This window comes from Clupea harengus, chromosome 24 (genome assembly GCF_900700415.2).
Source record: "Clupea harengus chromosome 24, Ch_v2.0.2, whole genome shotgun sequence".
NCBI lineage: Eukaryota > Metazoa > Chordata > Actinopteri > Clupeiformes > Clupeidae > Clupea > Clupea harengus.
The window spans coordinates 1472707-1485206 of NC_045175.1; the positions used below are offsets into that span (position 1 = coordinate 1472707).

Here is a 12500-nt window from a genome sequence, read left to right on the forward strand (position 1 = left end):
CACACACACACACACACACACACACACACACAGGCCAACAGAGGCCTCAAAACACAACCTCCAACCATGCAGTCCACACAGTAATGCACTGACACACAGGACAGTGCCCTAGCTGTGATTTTTTGTGCGTGAGTGTGTGTGTGTAACAGAGGAATTTTTCTTAGCAGCTGAATCAGCTTGTAACACTCGTGGAGGCAAGGAGGGATGGCATGTTGCTGTTTACTGTAATTGAGCATAAGTGTGTGTGTGTGTGTGTATGTGCGTGTGTGTGTGTGTGTTTGTGTGCGTGTGTGTGATACCTGTGAGTTATGACGGTTGTCGTGGGTGTCGTCGGGATAGGGCTGGTCCGGACTCCAGTTTCCCGTCTCTTGAGCTTTGGCCGTCACCCACGACTGGCTCTCAGTCATGACACCCTCAGGAGGTCTGCCACCCAAATACAACCATCAATGGCTACTCCACAATACACACACACACAGACACACACACACACACACACACACACACACACACACACACACACACACACACACACACACACACACACACCACACAAATACACACACACTAATAGAAACTGACATTCACTGACACACACACATGCACACACAAATACACACACACTGATAGAAACTGTCATTCACTGACGTATACACACACACACCCACACCCACACACACACACACATACACACACTTCTCACAAATGCTAATTATAATGCAGACAAACAAACACACACAGAAAGATCACAAAACTGATAGTCACAGAAAGCGAGGCCACCTGAAAGAAAGAAGAAGAAAAGGAACAACCAGCAAGAAGAAATAAAAGACACAAAGACGCAACACCACCACCACCACCACCGCTGAGAAAGGCACGGCAGATCTCAGAGGGGAGGGGCAGATACAGGACAGAAGGCAGGTAGAAGTAGACAGTGGCCAATCAGGAGGAGGAGGTTGGGAAAAGAGGCGGGGCTACTCACAGGCTGTTGTTAGGCTCCTGCTGCGTCGGGGGGACACCGTTGACCCCCACTGTTGGTCCCCGTTCCTGGCTCGGGGAGGGTTCCAGGCGCTGAAACATAATTGGCGTTCGGTTCTGTGTGAGATACGACATGGCCGGAGGGGTGGGGTCAGACACACTTAAGGAACACGGAGGGAAGGTGCTGGGAGATCACACAACCAATCGCAGAGCAGAAGGGAGCAACCTTCTTCTGCAGGCGGTTGGTTGGTGGTTAGTTAGCTTGGTTTGGTTTGGTTTGGTGGTGAGGGGGGGGGGGGGGGGGGAGGAGAATCAGAATAGCACGGGCATGGTACAGGCAGGAGAAACCATGTTGCAGACGCTCAAGATCAACTGATCAAGAGTTTTGACCTGTCTACTTGGGGCACTCGTATGTCAAGACCTCAAATCATCAGAGGGGGTTAGAAGAAGGAGAGCAGAGAGAAAGTGAGGGGTTGAGGCATTCAAGACAACAAAACAAAAGGGATGCAATGACAAATATGACAACAAAATAAAAGGGATGCAATGATGACAAATATGACAGAAAGTCGGGAGTTTAACAGCCTGCAGATAGAGGCGGCAAACAGAAAAAAAGGTATAAAAACATCTACAATACAAATAAAGACACCGGAGACAAATAACCCAGCAATGGTCCAGGAGGATATGCTCTGACAGAGTGAGACAGACAGAGAGAGACAGAGTGAGACAGAGAGAGCGAGAGACAGAGTGAGAAAGAGTGAGAAAGAGAGAGAGAGAGAGAGACAGAGTGAGAAAGAGAGAGAGAGAGAGAGACAGAGTGAGAAAGAGAGAGCGAGAGAGAGAGACAGAGTGAGAAAGAGAGAGACAGAGTGAGAAAGAGAGAGAAAGAGAGAGACAGAGTGAGAAAGAGAGAGAGACAGAGTGAGAAAGAGAGACAGAGTGAGAAAGAGACAGAGTGAGAAAGAGAGAGATAGAGTGAGAAAGAGAGACAGAGTGAGAAAGAGAGAGAGACAGAGTGAGAAAGAGAGAGAGAGAGAGACAGAGTGAGAGAGAGAGAAAGAGAGAGAGAGAGACAGAGTGAGAAAGAAAAAAAAAGACCACACTGAGACATGTAACTACAGACAGCCCGAGAGGGGGGCAGATATCATTCATGTGAAGACACAGAGGAGGAGGGGGGGGGGGGGGTCCACAGGGAAGAGAGAGGATGGAAGGGGACACCCACTCATCACCACCAGAACTGCACCACCGATGTTGAGGTTGAGAAGAGCCTGCAAATGCGATGGCATGAAGGGAAGTTGGGTACAGACTTTGGACATACAAACCAAAATGGGGCAGTACACCTGCTGGGCACTGTCATGTGACATGAAGACAGTCAGGAAGAGAGACACTTGGACAGACAGACAAAAACTAAACACAAAAGAACACTTGCCCTCCACTCGCCCATTTACAGTGTAGTATCCACATCACATACAGATTAGTCCTCAGATCTGCTACACCTGGGGCTCCTCTCTTGTACTCTATTCAGTTTTAGAGCACCCCCCCTAGTGGAGATATGGGTACTGCACCTCGGGCAAGTGGATGAAGCATCCAAAACACACATCAAAAGGGGTGACGGAGACAAAACACTGACAAACGGCCATGTTGTATCATCATCATCATTGCATATACAGTACATCTACACTGGTAATCCCAACCCAGTTCTTCTACATACCTTTCCAAAAACCTCTCATGCATTGTTTAAGGGAGTCCAGGGGAGGTTCGAGGCAGAGGAAGCGAGTTCAAGTGCGGATCGCTACTATAGCATCAAAGCTGAGTAGCGGAGGGTCATAAATAGTGTGGTTAAGCACTGGATCAGGGGATGTCCTGGGGATGCAGCCTTAGGTTTAGCTTTAGCTTACCTTCATGGGAGCTACTGTTATCCTAGCTAAGACAACCTAGCTAAGCTAGCAAAGTAGGTGGTAAGGTAAGGTAAACTAGCTTAGCAAAGTACACTGGAGCACGTTGCCCTTACAATCAAGTTAGCATGCTGCTTTGTTGACCCTGCAGGAGTATCTATCCTAGATTTAACATACTAAACATATGTGAAGTAATTTAAACACGTTCATGCTTAAACGATAGGCTTCTGAGAGAGTGGTGCAGGGGTTCCCTGCTGCTGAGGGGGGTTTGGGGTGAAGGGTCTGGTGTGGGGCGGGACGGGCATGGGGCACAAACTGGTACCTGCTCCTCACGGAGGGCCTGGAGCTTTTTGGCCTTGCTCTGGCGGTAGTACTCCATGATCATCATGGCCGCGTAGATCTTCCCCACCGTCAGGTCTGTCGCTGCTGAGAAACGGACAAGTTACCCTGTACGATTAGACGGGGCGAGATGGGACCCTGAGCCGTGGGGGGGTATGGGGGTGGGAGACAAGGCATGCCACAAACACCGACACCAAAACCGACACGAGTACATATATACAACACACGTATAGTACAGCACAGACGTATACGTTCACGATATATAGTACGCCACAGAGCTGAGTCTTTTCACAGGCAGATAGATACCTTGTTTTGAAGCATCGACCATCTAGCGACTCTTAACTCTACCAAGTGCAGACTATAAGCTAGAAGGACTTAAGAGCTGTTTCACCATGATGTGGAGTCACTACAGTGAGTTGGCACAACTGCTGCCATTTGCTGTGGCTGTGTTCTTCAAATATGGAGCTCAAATTTTCCTCAAGACTCCAGATTAGCATCTGGAGTTTGAATAGAACATGTAACATATATTGTAGGAAATGAAAAATTTGGAGCTTCAGAGAGGTAAGAATACTTAAGCTATTCACTGAGCTACGACAGTAGCAGTGACAGCTCAATGGTGTAACTGCCCAAGGTCCTCCCGACTTTAAAATACAAAAAAACTAATACTAATAATACTAATGCTACTAATACTAATATTTCTACTACTACTAGCTCTTGTGCTCTGTAAATAACAAGCAAAACATAGACTTCATTCTGCAAAACTATTCATATTACAAAAAGAACAGACTATATTTGACTATGCATGCATTAATCAATATCTTCCTACCTATCAGCACGTAATCATCATGCCACAACTGTAATTACTATACAGTATATCAACATTTATCATATACCAGTACATATTTATCTATACATTTCTGTAACTAATATATGCTATGGTATATATTTGAATGAATCATACACTGCCAGTTGTAGGCTATCCTATATCCTTGATAGCCATTAAAATGATCATGTAGATATACGTGTTGCTGCAATTTTGAGGCCAGGGCTTTCTGTGCTAATTATTGTTAGCCTTGAGGCCAGGGCTTTCTGTGCTAATTATTGTTAGCCTTGAGGCCTTTCAGAGGAGCTCTGCAAACCCTATTCTAGGGCCCTCCGTCCTGAAGTCCTGAAGTGAAAAGACTTCTATAGAAAAGCTGTCTATAGGGAGGCACCCCCTGATAACAGGCAATGGATTGGGAGGGGAAACCGCCAAGACAATATAGCAGGAGGGGGTTGAGGTGTGGGGAGGGGTGGGGAGGGGAGGGGAGGAGAACAAAAATCAATTCATCTGAACCTGTCTGCTAACTTGAGCAGTGAACTGGCTGTTTGTACAACTTCAAGTGATGGGCCAAGGAAAATGGGAGTTCAATTTCCTTTCAGATGGATCCATTGGGTTTTTGAATGGACAGTCCATGCTAAGCGTTTAATTTCCTTGGTGTCTAGACATGTAGGTGTAAGGACAAAGAAACAAAACATGCATTCAGATTCATGGATAAGCTAGGATGGATAGGCAGGTTCTTCATCTTTTGTTGATCAAGGTACTTAATCATATGACAGCGATAAACGGTGATAAAATAGCAGAATACTCAAAGACTCTACTACTTGACTCAAGGTGAGCAGGGTATACAAAGCTAGTGCCATGCGCAACTGCTTGCATGTGGAATATGTGTTTTCAACATCACCTTGAAACATGCAACTATCACCTCTATCATCATCTGCCATACTGTACCATCCATGTGTGCAACTATTTCCTAAGGGCAAGGGGTTTCTTTGTAAAGAGTGCTCTGTGAAATCATATAAGCATGCGTCATCTCCTATGCACACATACAGTTCTTAAGGCTCTGTATGCTATACGAACAAAAGACTACGTAGCAAAACCAAGTTGTCAACGTAGCATAGTCAACATGACAACATGGCGGCTGACAAAACAGATAAACCTTCAGCTACATTCTACAAGATGGGTGAGCTGTGCAGCATTCGTTTCTAAACAGGGAGGATTTTAGCAGTGGGTGGATGGGGGGGTGGCACTGAAAAACGTGCAAAGAATTTGACAGAGAGAGAAAGAAAGAGAGAGAGAGAGAGAGAGAGAGAGAGAGAGAGAGAGAGTCTGAGGGAGGAAGACCATCAGGGTCAGCCTTAGAGTTGGTACTACAGTGCCAAAGAGCTAAATTAGCAGAGAAAGATACAACTGAATGTGCAAATAGATATAGAGCTAGATTAGGAGAGATTGAGCGAGATTAGCAGAGAGAGATAAGAGTTACATTGGTAGACAGAGATAGATTAGCTGAGAGAGATATATTAGCTGAGAGAGATAGATTAGCTGAGAGAGAGATAGCACTTTAGCAGAGAGACAAATAGGGGGAGGTTGAGGGAGGTCTGGAGCGGGGGGTGGAGGTGGAGGGTGGGGAGCCTGATCGGAGGGTGCCGAGCGGGTGAGTGGTACTGGCTGAGAGAAGCTGTCCTCGGATGAGTGGTGATCGTCGCGGTCGTCACGGTCGCAGGGCTGGCAGGGGAGTCCGCCGCCGCCCTCTACAAACCCTTTGTGCAACTTACACTTGTGCGGCGTGACCAGGAGGTCCAGGTGCTTCTGGGAGAGGTTGGGCCAGATGGCCATCATCTCCTTGCGCAGCTCGGCGTCCATCTGGTGCTTGTCTGCGCCCCCTGAGTAAGGTGGGTGGGACCAGTATCGACACAAAGGCACACACACACACACACAGACACACACAAACACACACACACACACACATACACACACACACACACACACACACACACACACACAGGCCAATACAAACACAGAGCACACACATACACACAGAAACACAGAAACACAGATCCACACGCACAGATATCCATTCAGCCACACTCAACAGACCCGTGTTTGTACACACACACACACACACACACACACACACACACACACACACACACACACACACACACACACACACACACACACACAAAGAGAGAGCATGCAAAAGCAGATAACATATAAATACAAAAACGATCCAAAACACACAAATAATTATGCATACACCCAAAAAAAATGTTAAATTTTAACCACACACATAGACACACACACACACGCACACACACAGACACACACACACACACACACACACACACACACACACACACACACACACAGAGGAATATTTATTTAATAATCATGAGTAATTTGTGGGCTGTGTTCTGACTGTTAAGGATATTATGGCATTAGGGATGATTCAAGAGAACTAAAACGTCAACCTTATAGAGAAAGAGAGGTAGTAGACCTCTCCAGGTAAAGTTATAAAGAGGTAGTCAGGAAGTTCAAAAATGAAAGAGAAAAAGACAGTCGTGTCGTGGTGAAATCAAATTGCAGGGTTAGAGAGGAAGTGACATAAAGTCAGAGCTCCAGAGGGAGGACAGAGAGGAGGGAAATAGAAAAGAGAGGCTGGGACGTCCCATCATACCCTTTGCAATCTTGATGTCCAGAGCCGTGCGGATCAAGGCCATGAGAGTGGAGTTGAAATGCACCGAGTTGTCCTCGGCGACCGGCAAGTCCATGCGCAGCAGCCTCTGTGGACAGGCCAATCAGTGGGCTCAGTGAGCTTTTGGGCGGGCCAACAGTGGAAAGGCAAGTACCCCTGAACCCCCCTCAGTGGCAGGTTTGGGGGTACGGGGTGGGGGGCAGTGGGAAACTGAGGGACGGTAGGTAGGAGCTCAGTAGACAGCAGCCCAGGCTACTTCCTCTGTGTTGGACTCTCTAGATCCAACATCCTGTGCTCAGATCTCTGAACGTTTGACATGGCCGCAGTAACGAGTGATTTAATGCCAGTGTCATGCCTTTGTATCTAATTGTATTAATGAATCTATCTCTATGTCCCAGAGACCAAATTGTCCTGAGTTTACTGGGTGTCATGCTGAAATCAACAAGGTAGGAGGTTGGTATTTCTGTCTAACTGATATCTGTGAGGGCTGGGATCACATAAATGCCAAGACAAAATGGCCGCCGACGACCAACCTATACGTCCCCAACATTGCTTGATGTGTGAATGGCTGTATGGGCATTCATTCACACATTCTGTATGCACAAGACACACACAGGTACACAGGTACAGTGAGATAACTCCACACACTCACCTCCTAACACCTCACCAGAGACACACACCTCAATTAAGAAACTTAATTGGAACCCTCACAGATAAAGAGAGGCAGTACTGACGTTACAGTCTGCGTTTATTATGGAGGAAGTGACATTGTTCGGCTGGGGCTAAATCTTTTTGAGCTCCCCCTACCGATCAGCTTTGGTCATTAGACATTTTGTACCTCCACCAATGAGTGAACAGGTATATAAAAATCAAAGCCTTTAGTTGTAAATATTGGCAATATTTTTAGATATGCCTGCCTTCACTCATTGGGTATTACCTTTGAATTTTTCAAAAAGAAAAACATGAACATGAAGGCGCTCACGAACAAGCACATGGCATGGCATTAGTGTGTGAGTGAGTGAACATGGGTGGTGTGTGTGTGTGTGCCGGCCGGAGTGTGTGCGGCCATTTTCAAGCTCGTCCGGCAACCACTCACAGGTCACATCAGCAGCAGCAGCCAATCGGTTTGAGGCGCAAGACGCCATTCCCTCAGCTCGACCATGCAACAGAGCATGCAAGTGCGCCCCCCCCCCCCCCCTAACCCACGAACATGCAGCATGCAAAAGGCATGCACCCCCCCCCCTCCCCTGTCCCCTGTTCACAGCACTAGCAGTTGTGCAGCCGCGCACAGAGAGTATCATCTTCATTGCCTCTTGTCTTTCTTTCGTGTTTTGGAGTAATGTTGACTTGTGATCAATGTGTCTTTGTTTGGCGTCTTTTAGGTTTATTGGGGGGGGGGGGGGGTCCTGGTTTGTGGTCTTCGTTAAAGGATTCACTTGGAAGATGATAGCTGACACTAAATCCAAATTGGTACTGATCTCTCAATGCTCAATGCGGGTGTCGCGTCTTGGAAAGGAAGGATTTTTTTTTGGGGGGGGGGGGGGGTAAAGGAGTGGCGTTCCCTAGACAACACCATTTTTAAAAAGGGAAGAAAGGGTAAATGTTTATCTGTTTTGTTTGGTTTTATTTGAATTATGTTTGCCTCTTTGGAACCGACCAGGTGTCGGGTAGGATAAGGGGTGACGGGTAGAGCAGTTAGCGCAGTTAGACTGGAAGGCCATGGAATGGAGTCACACAGATAAGAGAGAGAAGGCAAAGAAGGGACATGATCAGAGATGGCAAATATGGACAAAGAGAAGAGGAGAAAGAGAGAGAGTAAGAGAGGGAGAGAAAGAAAAAAGCGAGATAAAGAAAAGAAAAATGACCTGATATAGCGTATTGGTGGTTTTCCCACTCCATTTCAAAGAATATGTTGTCTCTATAACTACTTCACACACAGCAGTGAGATCAATTTCGGACCTATTACATACATCTTTCCTGACCTCCAATTATATCGATTCAATGCATCTGTCTTATCAATGAAACACAATTGAACCAGGGCCTGTTCGTTCGCACTTTCTTAAATAGCCATTTCAGTTTATTGGCTAGCAGATTTGTTTTTTAGAAAAGGGGCTCAGTTGATAATGAGGCTTTGGTTTGTCCATGTGACATAAGTCTAAACATCTGTATCAAATGGACATAAATATAAATATGAATAAATAAAGCAGCTACACTGTGAGGCAAAACTGTCAATGCTAAAATCACTGACTTTGTGTGAAACTGTATGAAATGGTCATAATGTGGCTATTAGCTATGTTAGCCTAATACGGAAACCAAAAAGATGCCAAATTCTGGACAGTATTGGCGTCAAATGAATGGCCACATCTGAAGTATGTGGCAGACCAGTGAGACTTTTCTGCTATATCTCTTCAAAACCCTGAACTTGGCAGCCATCTTGGCTAAGTTAGCGAGATAGGAAGATAGCTTAGCATAATAAAGAACAACTTTCAGATTCCCAGGTCATTCCACGGATCGTAGTTTGGTGGGAAATGGATTAGGGAATGCAGACAAGGAGACTCAAACCAAATTGATTCCTCAAATGCTAAAGGGAAGCTAGGTCTTGATGAACTGCTATGAAAATTAAAGTCAAGAATTGAAACAAAATGTGAGGAAAGGTAGAGATTGGTAAAAAGCGAAACAAATGAAGCGTTAGAAACAAAAACCTCCATCATTTTCTACAACAAGCTTATCAGAAGTTGTACTTTTTGGTGAGATGTTATGGTGCATATTTTTGCTTGTAATAAAAATAATTTGTCTAAAACTGGTATTGATGTTTTGGTTTCTGTTGGCCTGTAGTGATAGAGACGGTTGGCAATATAGCTCCACACTACCCAACACTATGGGTAGGAAGCACTGCCGTTCACTGGGAGTGGCAGTTTCCGTAAGAGAAAGCCTTCCCTTAACAGTTCTTAGCGTCCTAAACCTAGCAGTTAAGGCATGCTGGTTATCAATACTATTTTTCAAATGAGGTATCATGTCTCCTCGGTCCCACTTAATGACCTTTGAGGATACAAATATATTCCCCTTTTTGGAGTGGAATTGATCCAGATTCCTCCTCTGGGGTACATGACTGGGCATATCTTATTGATCAAATACTGGTACTTGTATTCCTGGAATAACAAATCTATAAAGATGAGTCATAGAGTTTTTATATAGACAAAGACAGACAGACATACACTCAGACTGATAGATGGTTAGACTGATACACAGAGATAGACAGAGAGGTAGACAGAGAGAGAGAGAGAGAGAGAGAGAGAGGAATAGACAGAGATTTTTTCTTTTTTTAAAACAGCAGAGCCAGGAGGAAAATAGCGAAAGAGAGAATGATAGAAAGAGTGACAAAGAGAATGAGAACGAGACAGAGTGACAAAGAGAAAGAGATAGGGAACGGAGACAGATTGGAACTGCATTGACAGAGGAAAACAAAAGGACAGGTGGAAAACGACTGTTTGTCGTGGCTCTGGTTGTGGACTTCCCATAAAAGGAAATAAAATAAAATGATGGACAAACGAGACAGGGCTTTCTCTTGCCATAACCACTAACTCTAGCCTCTGGTGTCTAATCCATGCACTCTGAAGCAGGGACCCTCTTAATCTCACCTGTGACCTGTGACCTGTGACCTGTGACCCAGGGGCTGGTGTTTACATTGCGCCTCTGGATACAATAAGATCTATAGCTAAATGTCTGTATGATCCTAGATACATTTGAATTACAGTGTGTGTGCGTATCTGTATGTGTGTGTGTGTGTGTGTACCATCCACAGGAGGGAGAGACTCGGAGGACCAAAGACACACACCCCTTCCCGGTCCTTCTGTACACGCACACGCGGGCCTCGGTTAGCACTACGGTGACTTTATGCTCCCCCACTGAAGGGCACTGTCTAATGGACACACGAACCTCCTAAATGGAGCTAGCTAAATTCACTTACATTAAAGTACTCACTTTAATGCAGTTTCCTGGTATCTCTGTGATGAATGGACATTATTCCATAAGTAACTGATGACCTCTGGGCTTATTGGGTCGCTGTGAAGTCATGGTTTGAGGGTGAATTATGTCAGGGTGAGTAGCTACACTATTTGTTTAGGACATATAGTGAGAAGGTTGCTACCCTGACTACGCTGGGCGATGTTCCTGTTCCTGCGGTAGGTTTCTGGCCCGTTGTCACGGTGCAGAAGGGCTGGCAAGGCACCTTCCCCCCGTTCCCCCTCTCCTGTGGATGTGGGACTGGACTCTTCTGACTGGCTAACGGCTACATTTCATTCCCCCCCCCCCCCCCCGCAGCTTTCAGCACTTCCAAATAAAAAATAAACAAACAAACAAATAAAAAAACGAATGAAAACCCCCACATAGAAGAAAACAGCGCTCACCAACCACACCAACACTAACAGAGAACGGACAGAGTATGATTAAGATCTTTTTTTTTTTTTTTTTGCGAGGGTAGCGTTTTGGCGCCCCCTTTTGGGTGGACGATATTATTACGGGCAGAGCCCTCTCTACCTTGTAAGCCACCCGCGCCGGGCACCTCTTCCCCAGGCCAAGAGGCGGGCACATGTGTCTTAGCATCTGATACATATCACTGTAACTGATCCTGCCGCTGGCAGGAGCCCACCGGTGACAAAAGGAAAATAAAATAAAAGCAACCAAACCCAACAAAAATCAAATAAAAAACGACAATGACAACAAACAAATAGGAGGGGAGACGAACGACAGGAGATATCCATAAGGGAGGAGGAGGAGGAGGAGGAGGAGGAGGAGGAGGAGGGAGGAGGAAGGGAGGGGGGGGGGGGGCACACAACATACAACAGAGAGGAATGTGATGGACAAACATGGGGCGGGGGAAGGAGGAGGAGAAGAAGGTGGAGATACACAAAAGAGGAGAAAACAAAAACACAGAGGTTATTTGTTTTGGTTGGTTATAGGTTGGGGACACTGAATATTGGCGAGCGTATTTGTTGTCTCTTTGTGTGTGTGTGTGTGTGTGTGTGTGTGTGTGTGTGTGTGTGTGTGTGTGTGTGTGTGTGTACACTTCGAGCTTTTACTGAGGTTTCCTCTGCTCTACAGAACAGAACAGCACAGAAGAAGGAACAGAACAGGAGGGCGGGAGCGGATGTGTGTGTGTGTGTGTGTGTGTGTGTGTGTGAGAAGTACTTAGTATCTGTCAGTAAAACACCGTTCTATGTGAGCTGCACAGTGTGATAGAAGAGAAAGAGAGAGAGAGAGAGAGAGAGAGAGAGAGAGAGAGAGAGAGAGAGAGAGAGAGGGAAGAGAGTAAGGGCGCACTCACATAGAACAGCAGTGGAGCTTTCAGAAACAGGCAAGTGGTCAAAGCACCTCTGCTCACAGTTGTGCGAGTAAGTGAGTAGGTGAGTGAGTGAGTGAGTGAGTAAGAGAGTGAGTAAGTGAGTAAGTGAGTAAGTGAGTAAGTGAGTAAGTGAGTGTGCACAATGGCCAAGTCACGTCAATGCAGTTTTCTGTCCCCCTGCCACCCTTCCCATCAATCAAGGACAAAATGCAACGCTGCTATACCCAGTCTGCCAAGGCAATGGTAGGACAGCAAGCATTCAAAACTATATCAGATGGCCAAACAAACAAACCAGATATTTTCAAAAGAATTACAAAAAAGGAGGATGGATTTTCAATTTTTTTTTTGTTGATTTGAATAAACAAACAAACAAACAAACAAACAAACAATGATTTGCCGTGAGGCGGCCTGGTTTCTCATTGGCAGTGTGGCAGTGCAAGT

The 12500-nt window shown here is 45.8% G+C and overlaps 1 protein-coding gene across 12 annotated transcripts in view; it reads right to left on the reverse strand.

Moving 5' to 3' along the window:
* cacna1ab (calcium channel, voltage-dependent, P/Q type, alpha 1A subunit, b) overlaps nt 1–12500 on the reverse strand; it is a 164989-nt gene that overhangs the window by 15684 nt on the left and 136805 nt on the right. For 4 of the 12 annotated variants that reach the window (XM_042703635.1, XM_042703634.1, XM_042703629.1 and 1 more), the window contains 5 exons: nt 6701–6806; nt 5799–5906; nt 3187–3290; nt 977–1089; nt 300–423 (listed from right to left, as the gene is read on the reverse strand). In XM_042703635.1, coding sequence (XP_042559569.1) covers nt 300–423; nt 977–1089; nt 3187–3290; nt 5799–5906; nt 6701–6806 — 555 coding nt within the window. Of the gene's footprint in view, nt 1–299; nt 424–976; nt 1090–3186; nt 3291–5798; nt 5907–6700; nt 6807–11254; nt 11352–12500 lie in introns of all 12 variants that reach the window. The other 8 variants (XM_042703636.1, XM_042703632.1, XM_042703628.1 and 5 more) reach the window with 4 other exon arrangements.